This window comes from Buteo buteo, chromosome 29 (genome assembly GCF_964188355.1).
Source record: "Buteo buteo chromosome 29, bButBut1.hap1.1, whole genome shotgun sequence".
NCBI classification, from domain to species: domain Eukaryota; kingdom Metazoa; phylum Chordata; class Aves; order Accipitriformes; family Accipitridae; genus Buteo; species Buteo buteo.
The window spans coordinates 1,174,100-1,191,833 of NC_134199.1; the positions used below are offsets into that span (position 1 = coordinate 1,174,100).

The window sequence follows — 17,734 nt, forward strand, 5'->3', positions numbered from 1 at the left end:
TATTTTTTCAAAGTACCTTGTTCCATACGCTGTACAAACTAGACAGCACAATATAGATTACTGCTTTTAGGGTGGGAGGAGGAGGAGTTTAGTTCACTGGTGGACATAATTATTCTTGTTTTCCCAAATTAATTTATTCAGGGATGAATGTTAAGAGATGTTTAGAATCAGACAGTGAATGATTTCAGGATGCTCTGCTAGGCTATAGATTCCCTGGGGACCTTGTACACTGCATCTATCACGACATAGCGTAAGCAGAGAAGACAAGAAGTTGAACTTACGTTTGACAGTACTGCGTGACTCTTGGAACCCAGCTGACTCTGAACCCCAGCCCAGGGCTTCACACTCGCGCTCCTCCCCTTGCCCATGCCTGGCACTCGTGCTTGCACCTCCTCTGCTCTTTTCTGCCAGCCAGCACATCTTCCAGAGCCCCACGCTGCGCTTACGCCCATCCTCTAGGGTCTGGTATACCCAGTTGGGAGTAAAGGCAGCTGCGTTGTTAAGAATGAGTGAGACCAGGGCTACCAACACAGCCGTGGCTACCAGTTTCTGGACAGTCATATCTGACTGTCAGCTTGCTGCCAGTCTCTGTTTGCAGAAGACACGAGGTCTCAATCAGCTGCAGCACATTGAAATTGGACTTGAAACAGAGGCAGCTTCCCTAGGATGTTACGAGTGGCTAGAGGACATCACCGTTCATTCTCAAAGTCAACTCCAGAGGTGTTTCTGATCAAGGAAATGAGAATTTTGCGAGGTAGGTAGAATTCCATAAAATAAGAACACAAGCTTTTTTAGGTCCTTCCCAGCTTTGGCTTATCCACCTTCTTGCACTTTGATAAGTAATGCCAGTCCTGTGATGAACTGAACGATAGGGAGGTCCATTCCTTGTGAGACGAGGCGAAGCCAGAAAGAATCCAGTCTCGAGGCTGGAGAGCCTGAGCTGCTGCCAGTGCAGAGGCGGGGATGCTTGCCAGCAGCGTGCCAAGCGCGCCGGGTCCTCCGAGGCAACCAGCGCCACTCCGAAAGCTTTTTTTTTTTGATGCAAACTTCAGAATATCCCACAAACCGTGGCAAATGTCATTCTCTCAAAGCCAAGCTGAGCTGGAGGTGAATGCTGTCATCCCAAAGGAGCTCTGCAAGTTTGGAGTATCTCGAGGAGTTTGCTTTGCCGTGTCCCTCTCTGAAGATCCGAGCTGCGAGTGCAGGGACCGGAGAACAGCCACTGCTGTGAGGAAAAGGCCCCCCCCCACCTCTCCACGAAGAGGAAATGGCTGTTTTTGTGGCTGTTTTTGGTGAGCCTCTGGGCGTAGTCGACTGCAACAAACAGAGCCACTGCCACAGCAGTCAAACATTAACAGGATGTGTTTCCTGAAAGGAAAAGACTATGGAGACTTCTAAAGTTGTACCTCCTCCCCTCGGCGAGCCCCCCTCCCCGTCTCACTCCTCCTACCCTCCCAGAAGCACAAAGCAGGGCTGCGAGAATGGGGCTGCGCATCGCAGGGGAGCCCAGGGAGCACCTCAGAGGTCCTCTTTAAAAGGGAAAAAAGAAGTCCCTAGCCTCGACCCTCCGAACATCAGCTCTGCGGAAACGGATTGAGGAGAGGGATTTTGAAATGCTTTTTACTAAAAGCAAAACAATATTGAGGTTTGCTGTTGAACAGCATGACGAAAGCGGGGGTGTGTGTGTGTGTGTGTGTCCACTGATGTCCCCCTTCCTCTCTGCAACCCTAGAAGGGAGCATGGCAGATAAATAGAAAATACAAAAACTCGAGGTTCTCAACCTGGTAAAAAAAAATAAATTTGAGGGTATCTGAAAAGGCAGTTGGAAGTATTCCGATGTGAATGAAGTTGAAAATCTCTGCATTGCAACTGTGCAGGGCTGGCATAGCCCTGAGCCCCGCGTCCTGGTGTGCTGTCAACGCTGGTAGCTCTGCAGTGCCTCTGAGAAGGCTGGCCACCTTCCTTCAGTGGCCAGAGGATGGAAAAACTTCTGCAAGTTCCTTAATATAATGCCTCTGTTCACAGTCCAGTACAGAATTGACTACCATACAGCAAGCCAGGACCCCGGTGCTGGTGCTGCAAAAGCTGCAAGGAAAGCAGCTTTAATAAACAGATTAAAAAAGAGTTGTTGAGGACATTTCAAACTGTACCTGAACATGGATGTTTCCAGAGGGCTCTTTCAGAGACCCACTCTCCAAATGGCTGTTTGCTGTTTCCAAGTCCTGCCATAGCAAGTCCTGCTGCGGGGCCGGGGCCGAGGGCAGACAGCCCTGGCAGGTACAGCCCTGCTTCTGCTGCTGCCGGCCTCCCCTGCTCCTCTGGGCATTATCGCCTGTGGTTATGCCCTTCCTTGAGCTGAGCCTGTCAAAATTCTTTAGGCTGAAAAAATACTGTACAAGGTGTAGTATTAAATAGTATATTGTGAAATGAAGGTGTGACATTCTTGTCCACAGCCTGGAGAGGGAGTAGCGAGAAGTCGTGGCAGAGTACCTGCATCACCAGGCGCAGCCGCGCTGCACTGACTCCACCTGAGATGTTGGCACAAGAATTCACATTAGTGTAGTTAATAAAACTAGGTTAGAAACTGATTTATAGCAGTTCTGTCTTACCAGCTAAGTTACTTTGCCCTTAGTCAACAAATCCACGCTAACCCAATACACGTAGACAAACTGGTTGGAAATTTTTTGAAAGGCAACGTTTTATTTTCTAAGACTTGTGGCTGAGAGGAGTGGAAAATATTTCAATGAAGTTCATATGCCCCTATAGTTAGTTTTCAGCTATTGAAATTGAATGTACAAATCTGGCTATGATTTCACCCCTTCTTTGTGCACTTGGCTCATTTTTAATCCTTAAATGGATTAAGCTTTAGGTACTTTGAGCATCTTCATACTTTGACAGCAGTACAACATCTTTGGTTTCTTTCTTTCCTGCGATTGGCCGTGTTTCTATGCATCTCTGGTTTTAGAAGTTTCAATATAAATAACACACTGGTGTTCTTCCATTCTTCAAAGAAATTTCCTACCAGCATTGACTATATTTTCATATTTTATAACCCATGGATTATTTGTTACTATTTTAAGGCTGTGATTCAGCAGCAAGGCAGGTCATGTTCATATGCAGATAATGCCAGGAAAGATTTACCTTTAGGGAAAAATCTCTTCTACCCATTCACACACCTGCTTCTCCCCCCCTCCCCGTCTTTGATTTTTGTGATTTGTTGAAATCTAAGCATGTATTTTCACAAGGGCACAAACTTTCTTTGCATGTTACCTGTAAAAAAAAAATAGCAATTGTATTTTGCAAAGGCTGGACAAATCAGTCTAATAATTTAAAACTTAGTCACATCTCTTCCTCTTTCCACACCAGTTATTCGGTGTGAGAATATTCAACCTCTTTTTTGTAATTCCATCAACATTAAAAATAAATCATATCCTTCCTAAGTCATACTTGTCTTTGAGCATCAAAGGGACTAGGTCATCTAAACATCATGGCATTAGTTTGTGGTTTGGGATATATGATACTTGAGAAATTCTTCATGTTACATGTGCAAATCCATGAAAGTCAATGAGTTTGCATTTAAGGCAGCTTTCCCAGCGGAAAAAAGTAAATGTCTTTCTCCCAGATTGCCTCTCGTTGTTGCCACAGATGGGTGGGTGGCTATGTAGTGAGTTGCAGCTGGGAACGGATGCAGATGAGTCAAGTGGATCAGTTCACTGCCACATAAAACACAGGAGGTGGTGCTGGGGCTCATGACAAAGCTGGTCTTAGATCAGGTGCTGCATCCCTCTAGCTACGGTGAGGTGGTCATCTCTAAAGAGGCTGCATAATTTTAAGTCCGTATGGTCTCTCTGTTGATGGGGACTGCCACATCACAAATGATTTGGGACTTTAAGTTTTTGTGATGATGAAATTTTTCTGGGAGCCCTGGTCATGGCTCACAGAGCAGAAAGGACAGCAGCACTGCGGTCTTCAGCCCACCCAGATAACACACCAGTACGGAGAGTATCTGAAGTGCAATGTAAGGCAGTAGTAATTGCTGTTGGATGCCGTAATTCAGCAAGCACGTGATCACTTTTTTTCCCATGGCAAAATTTCTGGTGGATGTTCTTGTCTGGAAGTAGCTGTTTCCTAATTGTTTGTTCCATGCTAGAGAGTGGTTCTGCTCGGTGGTAGGTTACATTACTGCATACAATTTGCACAGCAGCTTATACAGCATTTTGGGTCTTTCAGGGTGAGAAATCAGTTACATAAATGTGATTTTACTTTCAGATTCTCAATAATTTAGATCATATCAGATAACTAGTTGTTTCTGTACTGCATTTGTCCATTTACTACCTAGTAAATTCTGTTTACAGTTGTTTATGCAGGGCATAATCTTTTTTCTATTATTTTTTGATAGGCAAATGGCTTTGCATCATTCTATTCAATTAATAAAATAAATAAATAAATAAAAATTCAATAAATTAATATCTAAAGATGTAAAATTGGGGAATTGCCCAAATGAGTAGATCGCACCAAGTCAAATTTAAATGAGTTTTGCAAAGATCTGGCAAATTTTCCTAGTCTGCTCATACCAAAATGGTTCACTTATTCATTTTTGTTACAGTTTTCATCAAATGGTTCTTGTTGGTGCATTCACAGTCAGTGACATTCTCTATCTCCACTCAGAGGTCTTGTGCTTCCAATACAAAACAGCACAAGGATCAGAATCCTTCTGATCCTTAAAAAAACTACCCCAAAACACCTTAATGGACACTACTGAAAAATGTGCAGCAGTATATTCAATTGCAGTACTTACTGCATTCCTTAGGACACAAGAGTTTTGTTTGATGGAATTCACACTGAACATTAGGTTGGTGTTGATATTATCAGGATAAGTTTGGAAAAGACAAAGCTATCTATTTCATATGGTATTATAGATAATATTCTGTAAAGCTTTTGTTGCTTTATCAAATACTCTGCTTCTGCCAGGGAAGAGTTTTTAGGAATAATCTAGACAGCTTTCAATGTTTTGATCATACATGAAAAATGCCTGACGTATTTCTCAGAGAAGGACTCATTTAATATGATTAACGCTATCAAGAATCTCATTGAATTGTTGCAACTTTTCATACGTTATTTAGTTCCTTGTTATTGTTCAGTTCCACTGAACAGGCATAACCAGAATCCAATAAATACATTTTAAAAGCACCTAATGTAATTTAGCTACATCAGATAACGCATCATTTTTTCAAGTCCCAAGTTTTTTCCAGGTTACAGGAGAACAGACAATAAGCCAGCAATTTTGACTTTTTAACTCTTTCTTTATTTTGCAGTGGTTTGAAGATAAGAACAGTCTATCTTTATAGATGTGTTTAATTTTACATAGTACTTCTAAACTATCAGCTTTTCATGCCTGCTAACCTTAGGTGTCACGTCATTTGTCTCATTTGACCATGTCTAAGCCCTCTGTAGATGTTACGGTCCACAGCATGATGCTTTTATCCTATGACCAGTCTATCAAGTCATATGTATGTAAAGTTGATCATAAATGAGTTACCTGGTCAGAGTCACCCACCGTTGTACATTTCGGCCAGATTACATTATTCTAACATGTTTTTTTCAAGGGTTGGAACATGTAACTTTAAGTTACCGAAATCCAGGCAAGGGATTAACATTTGAAAAATAGTAATAGATGTTGCTAATTTTCCTTAGGAAGCAGCACCTGCTTTGTCCCATCCTTTTCCTTTGCATAGAAAACACCCCCGAGCAGCACGTAGGCAGTGGGGGGAGGCTGGGGAAGGGTGGTGCCGAGTGCCCTGCAGTGTTTGTCCAGGCCAGCCCTGACTCTGCTCACGTTAGAGTAGGTCTAGTAGCAAACCCTTCACGCCAGAATGGTTCATCCACTGTGGTCCCAGTTGGCCAAGCTGCTGAGAATCTGCTTTGAATTTCTTGTATGGTTTGTTTTGTGATAGGGAAGTGAAGCTTCCTTGTCCCCACCGTTGGGTCAGCAAAAGCTCTCCCACTTGCTGGATTTATTTCCATTTTTGACAGCCCAGGCTGTGCCTGAGGCACAAGGGGACACCCACCCACTCCAGGTAGATGTATGCCTTAGGGACGTAATAATATATTAAGATATATTATCTATAACAGAATGTTATAGGGATGTAATAGTATATTGTTATATATAATACAGTGTTACAGATACTACATCTGATATTAGTGTTATAGATATTATATCTTACATTAGTATTTTCCTTTGCATTATACAGTAGTCTTTTAAAGCAGAATACTCAGGGTCCTGTTCAACGAACTGGGGCCCAAATCGGAAAGAGAGATTCTCTTTTTCCTCCTGATCAAGGTATTTAGAGGCAAGAGATGAAACATATGTTCATTTTCCAAATATACTCCATTAAATATAGGGAGAGAGATTTTGTAGTGAGGTGCTTCAGACATATAAATCTCTAGAACATCTAAATAATACTCGATTCACTGGATTTTTTTCTTTAAACTTTCATGCAAAATGGGCAATGAAAAATATATAGGAACAGAAGAGTTTGTAAAATCAGACGGTTAGATGCTATAAACATAGTTTCATAGAAAAACAGATGCAAAAGATCAGATAGAAAGGAAGAAAAACTTTTTCATCAAATATGTGGTAAAACTGGTGTCCAGTCTTAAGAGGCGTCAAAGTTTGCTTTCCAAATCCATAATGCTGTTGATGTGGCCTGGAGCCTGTGGAGTTTGGGGTGCAGCAGCAGATTGATCATTCGTTCGTGAGTGTCATGGGGAGGTGTTGCTCCCCGGGGAGCACATTCCCATGGCTCGGCTCACACTGTTGCTGCGTCTGGTCTTCATTAAGTTTTCAGCTTCAGCTGATGAAGTACAGATGTGAGCGGCTTTCCAGGGGGAAGAAAAGGAGGAGGAGGAGGGGAAGAACAGGAAATTCCCAGAGCATGAGTTGGGGGCAGGGTAAATTATTACTTGGAATTTTATATGCGACAGTGGGGCCAGGCCTGCAGAGAAGAGTTGCTGCCTTTTAGGGATGCAAGGCAGATTTCGTCTTTCTTGCTACATGAACAACTGTTGAGAGATAAACCGTGGGTTTGCCTGGGATTTAAGTGAGCCTGTTCTGTACCTCCTGTTTCTTGGTCCTTAACCAGACCAGCAGTAATTTACCCACATTCCAAAGGGGCAGAAAAACTGACGGGCAGGACTCTTGCTCTGGTGCTGGAGGTGTCCGCCTGCCATCTCAAGGCCGAGGTCGTTCTTGAGACACGGAGAAACATGGAAGTGTGTTGCTGATGCTTCCTGGATCATTCTCGTCTCTAAACCTATCCCTTGCCTGCAGGCCTGCCCACTTGTGCCAGCAAGCCTGCCGGGTACCTCAAGCTGAATAGTTTGCAAGGGAAATCTCTAAAAAAGAATTTGGCGCTATAAAAAGTGACCATTCTCTCTGATCAGCCATGTTGTGGAGAGGCTGGAGGTTTCTTTTTGGCGCGAAGGTAAAACTGAGGTTCTGGCTAACGGTCCCCTGGTCTTTCTGCAGGAGCTGTGGTGGATCAGTCCCAGTGTCCTGGTCCTCGCCCAGGTTTGGGAGCATGGATCTGCTGCATTAACCCCCTGTGGTTTTGGTGAGACACAGTCCGTGCCGTTGCACAGCTGAGGCTTGGTTGCGGTGTTCTGTGGTGGCCAACAGCTCTGGGGTTTGTGCTTTTGTTAGGCAGTGAGACCTTCTGTGTTATGCGGTAGTTTATTTTTGTAAAATACTTTGGTTCTTTTGCATTTCACAGGGTGGTGTTACTCTGGGACCTTTCTAGATTTTAAATACAATCTAATTAACGATATCTTAAAATAATAAATACAAACAAATATATTAATAAGCATGTAATATCTGCATATGAAGATGGTCTTTGCAAGCAAATAGTATGTTGCTGTGTCAGAAATACTTGCATACCTTAGCAACAGCGTAGTGAGTGTGGTGGTAAAATGAATGGACTCTCAAAGCCGAAACAGTTTTCTAGTATTTTGCTGCAGGAAGAAAATTGAAATCATACGTGTATGTACCTTAGCAGAGCAGTGTCCTTCTTGTGACGGACACATCTGCTGGAGGGAACCAGCCTCTGCTGCAGCTTGCCATGGACCAGGGGAGAAGGTTTGGCTGTGGGTTCTCCCCCATGCAGCTGCTAACAAAGCCATCCTTAGCTCCAGTCGGAGAATGGGAACTCCTCTGTGCAGAGCAGGGCCAGGTTCGTTAGAGGAAACATTCTTTCAAGCACTTCTGGAGGGCAGAGGCAGGAGAAGGGATGGTCAGAGAGAGGCAATGTTTTCACCTTTCATAGGTACTTGTGCTGGTGAGTTGCTTTTAGCCTGTCTCTTGCCTTGGTCTCAGCGCTGAATGAGTCTGTGCAAGCACTGCTCTACCGTGAACACTTCCAAATTCAGTGTCTTTGGTCCGGTTTGACCACAGTGGTGAATTCTGGTGTGTGCTCACCATCTCTCCAGCTGGGACTGTCAGAAAGGCAGTGCTTGCCAAAATAAAACCTAATGCAGAGCACATCAACTGGAGATGTTTCTTCCTCTGTATTTGTTGCACCCAAGCAGTACCCTGCTGCTGGAGCCTCTCAGGTTTGTTTTGCAAATGATTTGGAGTGGAGGAGGAAGAGGTGGGATGGCAGAGCTCCAGCTCCTCAGGGCAGAGGTACATCTGGGTGGTCCACTGCGTACGGCTGGCATGGGTGCTGAGGTGGCCCACAGGCAGGCTGTGCGCGGGGCAAGAGCTCCCAAAGAGGAATCCTGGGGGCAGCAGCTCCCACCGTGTTTTGAAGTTGGCAGGAGGCATTGCCATTCAGGGAAGCATAGTGCAGCCGATAGATGATGAGTACATCTTCTAAGTCCTGCTGTGTGTCTCTGCACACTGTTATCTTTTAACTTTGTACTTTAAAATACACTATTTGGTCTTTTTCCTTTCAAAAGTTTCCATTCTCTGTAGTCTACATAAGATTTCTCATCTGCTTGTCTGCTCAAGCCCCTGAACTCTCATCTTCTTGCATTGGAATTGCGAGCTGTCCAGGCTCTGAAAAATAAAGATTTTTATTTCCGTTCAGAAACTTGCTGTTAGTCAGTTTGACAAAGCACAGCACAGGCGTGCGTTCCTTCACCCAGAGTGAAACAGCTAGTGGCAACTTCTTCTGGCATGCTACAAATTTTGGAAAAATACATTTATTTTCCTTGTGCGTAGCAAAGCACAGCCATGCCCACACACACAATATTTGACATCTTTTACTAATGACAGAACTCTCCTTTTTGATCACACCCAGGTGATGATATCTGACACAACCTAAATGTTCTGTAATGGTGGGTTTCCTGCTTTTTACAGTTCCAGATACAGGCAGTAGCTGGAATAAAAGAGAAACCAATTCCAACTTTTTGAAAATCAGGAAAGTCACTTCTTCTGCTGATAAAAGTCAGCATTTCTATATTGAGTGGCGATGCATAGACTTACACGCAGAAGGATCTAGTGCTGAAGTTTATGTAAGGCCTTTCTAGTTCAGAAATTACTGTGCTCTTTCAGTCTGCCCCCAGTCTGGGGGACTTGGACGTGTTGGAGCAGAGCATGAGAGGAGGCTGCATTTGAACCACACTCAGCATGGACATGCAGATATAAGAAAGTCAGTAAAATGTTCAGACATGCATTTTTGCTTTTCTAAACAAGGAAAACTTCTGAACTATCTGAAATTTGCCCCTGATTTATCACTTCTGATCCTATTTTATTTTCTCTATACTGTTTTGGCCTTAATGTCACATATTTATGTTGATTACTACCTGAAAAAGTTATACCAGTCGTAGGTGCAAATAAAAGATGCTCTAATTGTAAAGTAAATTAGGAAAAACATTTTTTCTCTGCCTTTCTTTATTGTATGTGTTTGACAGCACGTCGTGTCTCATCTGCTTCACTGCTTCCCGGTTAGTCACTTTCCCCTGTTTGTGCAGGGCTTTCCCACAGCAACTGGGCAGAGAAAAACATTTTAATCATAGGAAAACTGGAAGGGGATTTGCTTGCAGGTGCGGGACGTGAAGTGTCATTCAACTTTTTTATCTATTTTTTTTTTCTGCTTTTATCACTTAGATACTTATTTTGTGCCGTGGTGGTATCTGAGAACTGTATGGACCATACCTCTGCTGAGGTTCACGCACTGAAAAAATCCCACATTTTGAATGCTTATGGTTTCTATTAGTCAAACATATTGCACTTTATTCTGAAGAGCCTCAAGTGTAAACAGAATCTATGAAAATCTTTGCTTGTCACCCCATGTAATGGTCAATTGTGTTGCGGTCCCTTGTTGAGCAATGCCGCCCGCTGAGACCTGACGTTCCTGTATGGGAGTGCAGTGCTCAGCCGATCCCTGCCTCTGTCTTGGCAGATGATTTTGCAATGTTAAGTGGAAGCTCTTAGCCCTGAAGAGTTCTCATTCTGAGCATCGCAAAGCTTTTCTTTGTGCCATTATTTGTGCAAGTTTTAAATCAGAAGATAGTTTGGTTGGTTGTTTCCTACACATCATTCCCTGTTATTGAGTGCAACTATTAGGCTCCTAATAGCTGTTCCATGTTTGAACTATGCAGGACAGTAGCAGGATGTTTCCAGTGTAAGGTTTATGTCTATAAGACTTCTCATAGTTTTTCTTTTGAATTCTGAACACTGACGTGGGGGTATTGTGAATGTCTATATGTTGCAGCTACAGCAAGAAGCACAGTGATGGACACATGAAAAATGCTTATATACATGCAAACATAACTGCTTTTGTTTAGACATTGGTGTAAAGCAAAACCTGCAATATTTCTTTACGGCTGTGGGCATTCAGCTCCAGAACTAACCTTTATGTCTGAGACCTATTTCTGTTCCTCTTCAATCTTCACACAGCAGCTGGAGTCTCTTTGTTACATCCAGCAAGTGTCCAATGTACTAAGAGTTTTCCTTTTCACGCTCTCCTCTTTCCTTGCATCTTACCTGCTTAGTACCCAAGCCTTAACGGTGACACCAAAACAGCTCTCCTTTCCTTTCCCATTTCTTACAGTGAGGCTGTCTGGGAGAACATGGCTCGCATGTGCGTGAAGACTCAGAGGCTCGATGTTGCCAAAATTTGCCTTGGAAACATGGGTCATGCAAGAGGAGCCAAGGCATTGAGGGAGGCTGAACAAGAACCAGAGCAGGAGGCCAGAGTGGCGGTGCTGGCCATTCAGCTGGGCATGCTGGTAAACCCCGCTGACCATACGCATCTGGGAATATCCACCCTGCTTAACTACAGACAAAAATGAGAAACTGATCATTTTTTTTAAATTCTGAGACACAAAAAGCTTGGAGGGGAGTAAAACCTATTGCTAGGTTTCCAGGGAGTGATGAGTAGTTCTGACAAATATTTTCCTGAAGTTGAGCTTTTATCATAGGGAAATAGGCATCTCCTTCAGCATTGCACAACCCCGTGCTGCACGATTCCTGCGTGACACTCATCAGGGGCTTTCCCTGAACTCCAGAGGGCTCAGCGGTCCCCTGAGCCCTTTTCATGTTCCTCAAAGAGTAGATGAGAATGAGTGTGGCAGTATCTGATGCCTGGAAATAAGACTACCAGGAGGCATAACCGCCTAAGGGTATAGCAAATTAATTTGTCTATTTTATTAACTGCTGTACAGAATTTATATGGGAGTTTTACTCCCGTACGAAAAATTGCTGAATGAAGGAAGCACCTTTTAAGGATGGTTTACGTGTGAAACATTAAACAGAAAAACTGTTTTCATGGCGCATAATTCTTCCAAGCTTAATCATTCTAGGTTTGACTGGATTAAAAAGATGTACTTCAAAGTATGCTAGCTAAAATATTTCAACAAACATATTTTAAGGTCCAATTTGGGAAACACAAGTTCCCTTTTGGCAGGTTTGTTTGTAGAGTGAAAGGCTAAAGCTGCATTCTGCCAGAGAGCAAGGGCTGGTTAAGACATTTAAGCGGTTTAGGCAAAATTGATGTTTCCTGCAGGGTTGGAGAGCTCTGGTGAGTCACAGTTGCTGCTTGTGCTGTCCCAGGGATGCCTGCTCTACTACAGTCGCCCAGATCTCCATCCCAGCTTCTCCCGTCGTGGGAGCAGTAACTTGCCTGGGTCCAGCACAGCCAGAGGATGCGGCCAGGCTGTTCTCCCCGTACTCTGGTGCACAGGGCAACTGTCCCTCAGACCTGTATCTGGAGCCCGACCTGGCAGCAAATACATACCAAAATGGACCTTGTCTTTCCTGTGTGTCTTTACTGAAGTCTGAACCCATTCCCCTTGATTACCAATAGAATTGAGATCTAAAATGGGTTTGAGACCAGCATTATCATGTAGATTGAAAACTGACCGGATCGCTATTGCATTAGATGAATGATAAGAGACTGTATTCCACTCTGTTCACCTTTATTTAATGTCTTCATCAATGATCTGTAAGAAAAGCAGAGATTTTTAATTTGGGAACCATAAAAGATCCAGGCATATGATCTGTAAGAGAGAAAATTTGGGAAGGGAGAACTGATGAAATACCCCACGGTTCACTGGAAATCACAAATTAGATAAAAAATGGCAAGGTGCTATGACAACAAAAAATCTGTTTGGGGCTGCGTTTGAGGAGACACCACATCCTGGGGCTTTGATTTGATAACTTCTGTCTAGGTATTTGTTGCAGCTACAGCTGGAACATTAACCTCCACCCTTAAGTATCTCATTACCAGAAAAAAACGTTGACGAACTGGAAGAAGTTCAGAGAAAATCACTGCAGATTGTTAAGCTCTTGGAAAGATTTCACAGACAAGGAAATCTTTAAGATAGATAGCTGAATAATTAGAATTTGGCTTAAAAAGGTGTTTAGCAATCTACGACTATTTTAAGAGTGTAAATGTTTGAGAGACAAAGAGTAACTATTCTGAGTTAAAGTGAAGAAGAAAAGGAAAATTCAAACTAAATGTTTGGAAAAGCTTCCTGGCAGAAAAACCTATGAGGCTGGAAAGTGTCAATACTCCTTCTTTTGGACATTTAGATCTATTTGGAGAGGTGGAGGGGAACTGTAGCAAAACGAATGCAGTTCTGTTGCTTTTTTTTCATCTCGTACAAAGTCATAGGGCAGGAATCTTCCTTCTCTACTTTCTATGCTTTTTTGAATTTGAAACAATAAGAGACAGAAACTATTTTTCTGTCTTGGACAGATAATCTCAATTTACTAAATATAGTGTTCAGCTGGATAGCAGTCGGGTGGAGCAGGAAAATGCTCCTTCCACAGGAGTACCTCTCAAAGCATAAAAATAATAGTTCCAAATTTGCTCGCCCTTGCGTCAGCATCGGCAAAATCCTCCTCTTCCAATTCTGTCTTAAATTAATAGCATTTTTTTCCCCGGAATGGATCTCAATTATCCATGAACAGCATTGCTGCCTCTGAGACCTGCTCAGAGGTCGCAGGGGGGTCCCCTGGCATGTAATGCCTTCTTGCCAAAACCCCTAGTTTTGGCTCAGGACCTTCTCCTGGACCTCACCTCTGGGTAGGCAGCGTGGCTGTTAATTGTAGCCCCACATGAGCATACCTCCCCTTTCTGAAATGGTTTACGCTCCTGATGACAGCGTTTAATTGTTGATGGCTTGGTCATGTCACCCACCCCCCCACAGTTGATACCGTACAGTAAATGCCAGGATCTGAGTGCTTTCCTTATTTTCACATAAACATCCTGTTTCCCAGTAATGTGCTATTCCAGGCTACATATATTTAGGTGGTTAACCCCCCTGCCTGAATTATTGTTACTTTAATTGCATTACAATGACCTGCACTAATAAACTACTCCGAAGTGCAGTGTCTGTTGTGAAGGACACCTATGAAATGCTGGTCGGAAATAACGAGGCATCTGTATGCTCTGCTTCCAGGAAGATGCGGAGCGACTCTACAAGGCTTGCAAACGTTACGACCTCCTGAACAAGTTCTATCAAGCCTCAAACCAGTGGCAGAAAGCCATCGAAACAGCTGAAGCTCACGATCGGGTTCACCTACGCACCACGTATTACAACTACGCTAAGCACCTGGAGGCAACCGGAGAGCAGAGTCTTGCACTCACCCAGTAAGCACTAGCCTGTGGCACCCAGGGCATTTAGACCTTTTTCTCTCGTGAAGACTGGAGGCAGGCTAAGGAGGATGTCTGATGATGACCAGCAATAATTAATTAAAGTCTTTTCCTGTTTCTGGCGCTTTCTATCTCATGGAGTGAAGCGTTGTTACAATAAACTTCCCAGCACCCTCCCAGGCTAATAAAGCTTAGCGTCAGAAAGGTTAAGTGTCTTTTCAGGGCCAATAGTTGAAGCCCACTGATATCCAATCCTGTACTTGTCTCTGGAAGACCACTGCCCTCTTTTCCTTCCTTTTCCATGACAAAACCACTTGTTTACTTCTCCTGAGAGTCCCAGACACAACTGCTGTGGCAGAATTTAGTCTGGCTTGGGTGCTTCTGGCACCCGGTCCTCTCCTGTGACTGATGAGTCCTTAGAGAAGTTAGGAGAAGTGATTTTTTTAATGTCTTGTATTTGTTGTTTGAATTCTTATTTTAATATATTTTTTATCATGTGAAGCCTCACAATATAATGTAATAAGGTCACTTCTGTTCAGAGTCAAAGTAGAGCTCTGATGTGATCAGACAGACCTGTTTTAGGTGATCAAGGCGGGCCAGGAGCTGAGGAGAGACCCCACCAGTAGATGGTGGCAGAAGTGCAGTGAGCTCTGGGTAGTGAAAAAGAGGCTGAAGTTGCAGTGGATGGCAGCAGGACTAGGCAAGATGAGGAGCCCAGGGCTCTTGTGACCTTTTCAGTCAAGTGTACAGGGATGTTCTTGATGTTTGGGGAGCTTTCTGGGGTGTTTCTTTGAACCATCACTGGCACTTTTAAAATATTTACTGTCCTGTGATCATATTGCCTCCCTGATTCCAGGTGCCTTGCAGGACCATTGAACTTTTTATTTTTGATGGTGCTGGCAGACTGCAACTGGTCTTACAGAGAACGCAGTAATACAAATGAAGCAGTGTTACCAGTGTTGGCATTCTATGGCTGTCAAACAACATGAAATGGATTTTTTACACAGGAAGTGAGCTAATATGAAGGTAGTAATTTCTCATCTAATATGTTCTTCTTCTCTACAGCTATGAGAAGTCAGACACGCATAGGTTTGAGGTACCCCGCATGCTCTCTGAAGACTTACAAGCCCTGGAGAACTATGTCAACAAGATGAAAGACAAGTCAGTGCTATGCTTGTTCCTTCTCCCCAGTGGGATTTTCAGGTCTGAAATACAACTTGTGAAGAGAGGAGGGAAGGAGGAGTATGAATCCTCTCAGCTGCCAGTTCAACCCCTGCCTTATCCATTAGGATCCTCCTCCAGCTTTTCAGCACTATGCTAAATCTCACTCAAGAACTGCCACATTAGATATCTAGGCTGAACTCCCTCACAGTGCAGACCTTTGAACAGCACCCTTGAATTGGGGGTAAACCCTTGTTTACATTCTAAAAAAATGTATCATCTAGTCTTGAACTCAAGATCACCAGGAGTGAAAAATGCAGTCTCTGGCAATTCTTGTTACTGCAATTAATGTTGTTGCTTTTTTAGGAGCCTGTGGAAATGGTGGGCACAGTATCTGGAAAGCCAATCCGATATGGAATCTGCACTAAAATACTATGCGCTGGCTCAGGATTATTTTTCCCTAGTCCGTGTCCACTGCTTTCAGGGCAACATTCAGAAGGTAAGGAAGGCAGCCTGCTCCCATCTGCTTCCAGAGAATTCTCATTCCTGGGATGAGTATGGGCACAAAGTAAAGCTATATGATTTCCTTTTCAGGCTGCTGAAATAGCAAATGAAACAGGGAATTGGGCAGCATCGTATCACTTGGCCCGCCAGTATGAGAGTCAGGATGACATCAAGCAGGCTGTACATTTCTACACCAGGGCCCAGGCATTTAACAATGCCATCCGCTTGTGTAAGGTATGCAAAGAGGTACATTTATGTCCAAAAGCAAAGTAGGATTCTATCCTTAGGCAGCGTACAGAATGGAAGTGGTACAAGTTGTTTCTGCCCATTGGCTCTTGTGAGACACTGCTTGCTCATATACAGCCCGCTGTGAAGATGCACCTGGTTTCTGCTTGCATCTCCTGCAAAAGAGGCATCGATAAAGGCTTGGTTATATGGGACATTATTTTTCTTGTATATCTCAACAGAAAACTGCCTGAAACAAATTATCATTGTTGCAGCTCAAAGTTACTTGGGTTGGTATAGGTTTTACACAGAAGGGAGCTGATGGGCTACTGTGTGACAGTATAAAGGTGTAGGCTTGCCCAAAGACAGAATTATGAAATCTGTTTGCTGCATACCTAAAGCTAAGTCTCTGCTTTTGAATAGGATAACAATTTAGATGATCAGCTGATGAACCTGGCTCTTCTCAGCTCTCCAGAAGACATGATAGAGGCAGCCTGCTATTATGAGGAAAAGGGGGAGCAAATGGACAGAGCTGTCATGTTATACCATAAGGTAAATGTCGTCTTAGTAAAAAATACCAAATTTTAAACCGAAGCAGTTCCTACAGCAGAGGAACATTAAATGAACTGTAGTTTTTACTATATGTACTGTTCAGTAATTGTTTTTTCATAGTGGGTAATGCTTTATTAATCCTCTCTAGGGTATCCTGTAAACTGATTCTACAGTGCTTACTCTAGTCTTTAAAGACTCATTCTTAATTTTGCAGGCAGGACATTTCTCCAAAGCACTGGAGCTTGCCTTTGCCACGCAGCAGTTTGGGGCCCTACAGCTAATTGCTGAAGACCTGGATGATAAATCAGACCCAGCTCTGCTAGCCCGCTGTTCTGATTTTTTTATTGAACATGCTCAGTATGAGAAGGCAATGGAGTTGCTGCTAACAGCCAAAAAGGTAAGGTCCAGCATCTCTGGTCCCTCTGTGCACAGGTAAAGAGCAGCGCAACAGGTGTGTACGTGCACACACATACATTATTTATCTTTGTTTGTAAACAGACACACAGAGATATTTGTGAGGTTTAAAGTTTCCTCTCATGCCAATGACTCATAGGGTGGTAGTCCACTGGCTCAACTCTAGAAATGGATTTCTGACTTTCTATCTTATTTCTGGCTTAAAACCTGCAGATTTTGCACTCTTGGTTAAAAAAAAAAAACAACTCCTACTCTCTAAACTAACATATTTACAGACAGGAAAATTATAACATCCTCAGTCAAAAAAAAAAAAAAAAAAAAAATCAATGCTGTCCCTTATGTCATACCACCAATGTAGTTAAGGCGCTTCATTTCTCACCTAAACTTCTACACACTTCTACTGTGCCCTCATTTATTGTACTGGCAACTCAGCCTTACTGCTGGGTACCAAAGCAGTCCTATAACCACTCCTCTTGAATGAGGTCCTATGTCTTACGTTCTTCCATGTTTTGCAAGGGTACAGCAGCTATTGTATATCCTACTCAAAATTTGTTCCTAAAAGGGAAGTAGCAAATTATTTAACAAAATCTTTCAAATACCTGTATTTATTTTATTTGCTGAAAACCTTAATATAATCAACCATGCTTAATAAATCTGACTTGTATGTCTCTGAGAATGTCACATTCAAAGAGACGAAGTGGATGAATCTTTAGTGCCAGACTAGTGTCTTCTGAGAAAACAGATGAGAATCAGTGGTCTTCATGGAAGAACAAGTG

At 43.1% G+C, this 17,734-nt stretch overlaps 2 protein-coding genes across 2 annotated transcripts in view; one reads left to right on the top strand and one right to left on the bottom strand.

Moving 5' to 3' along the window:
* Positions 1 to 1,269, bottom strand: part of TMEM204 (transmembrane protein 204) — a 32,371-nt gene extending 31,102 nt beyond the window's left edge. Inside the window, exon 1 of the mRNA XM_075059483.1 lies at positions 282 to 1,269. Coding sequence (XP_074915584.1) covers positions 282 to 561 — 280 coding nt within the window. The 5' untranslated portion in view covers positions 562 to 1,269. The remainder of the gene's footprint in view (positions 1 to 281) is intronic.
* Positions 1 to 17,734, top strand: part of IFT140 (intraflagellar transport 140) — a 90,135-nt gene that overhangs the window by 69,823 nt on the left and 2,578 nt on the right. Inside the window, exons 19-25 of the mRNA XM_075018256.1 lie at positions 11,055 to 11,232; positions 13,909 to 14,099; positions 15,168 to 15,263; positions 15,630 to 15,762; positions 15,858 to 16,001; positions 16,416 to 16,544; positions 16,759 to 16,941. Coding sequence (XP_074874357.1) covers positions 11,055 to 11,232; positions 13,909 to 14,099; positions 15,168 to 15,263; positions 15,630 to 15,762; positions 15,858 to 16,001; positions 16,416 to 16,544; positions 16,759 to 16,941 — 1,054 coding nt within the window. The remainder of the gene's footprint in view (positions 1 to 11,054; positions 11,233 to 13,908; positions 14,100 to 15,167; positions 15,264 to 15,629; positions 15,763 to 15,857; positions 16,002 to 16,415; positions 16,545 to 16,758; positions 16,942 to 17,734) is intronic.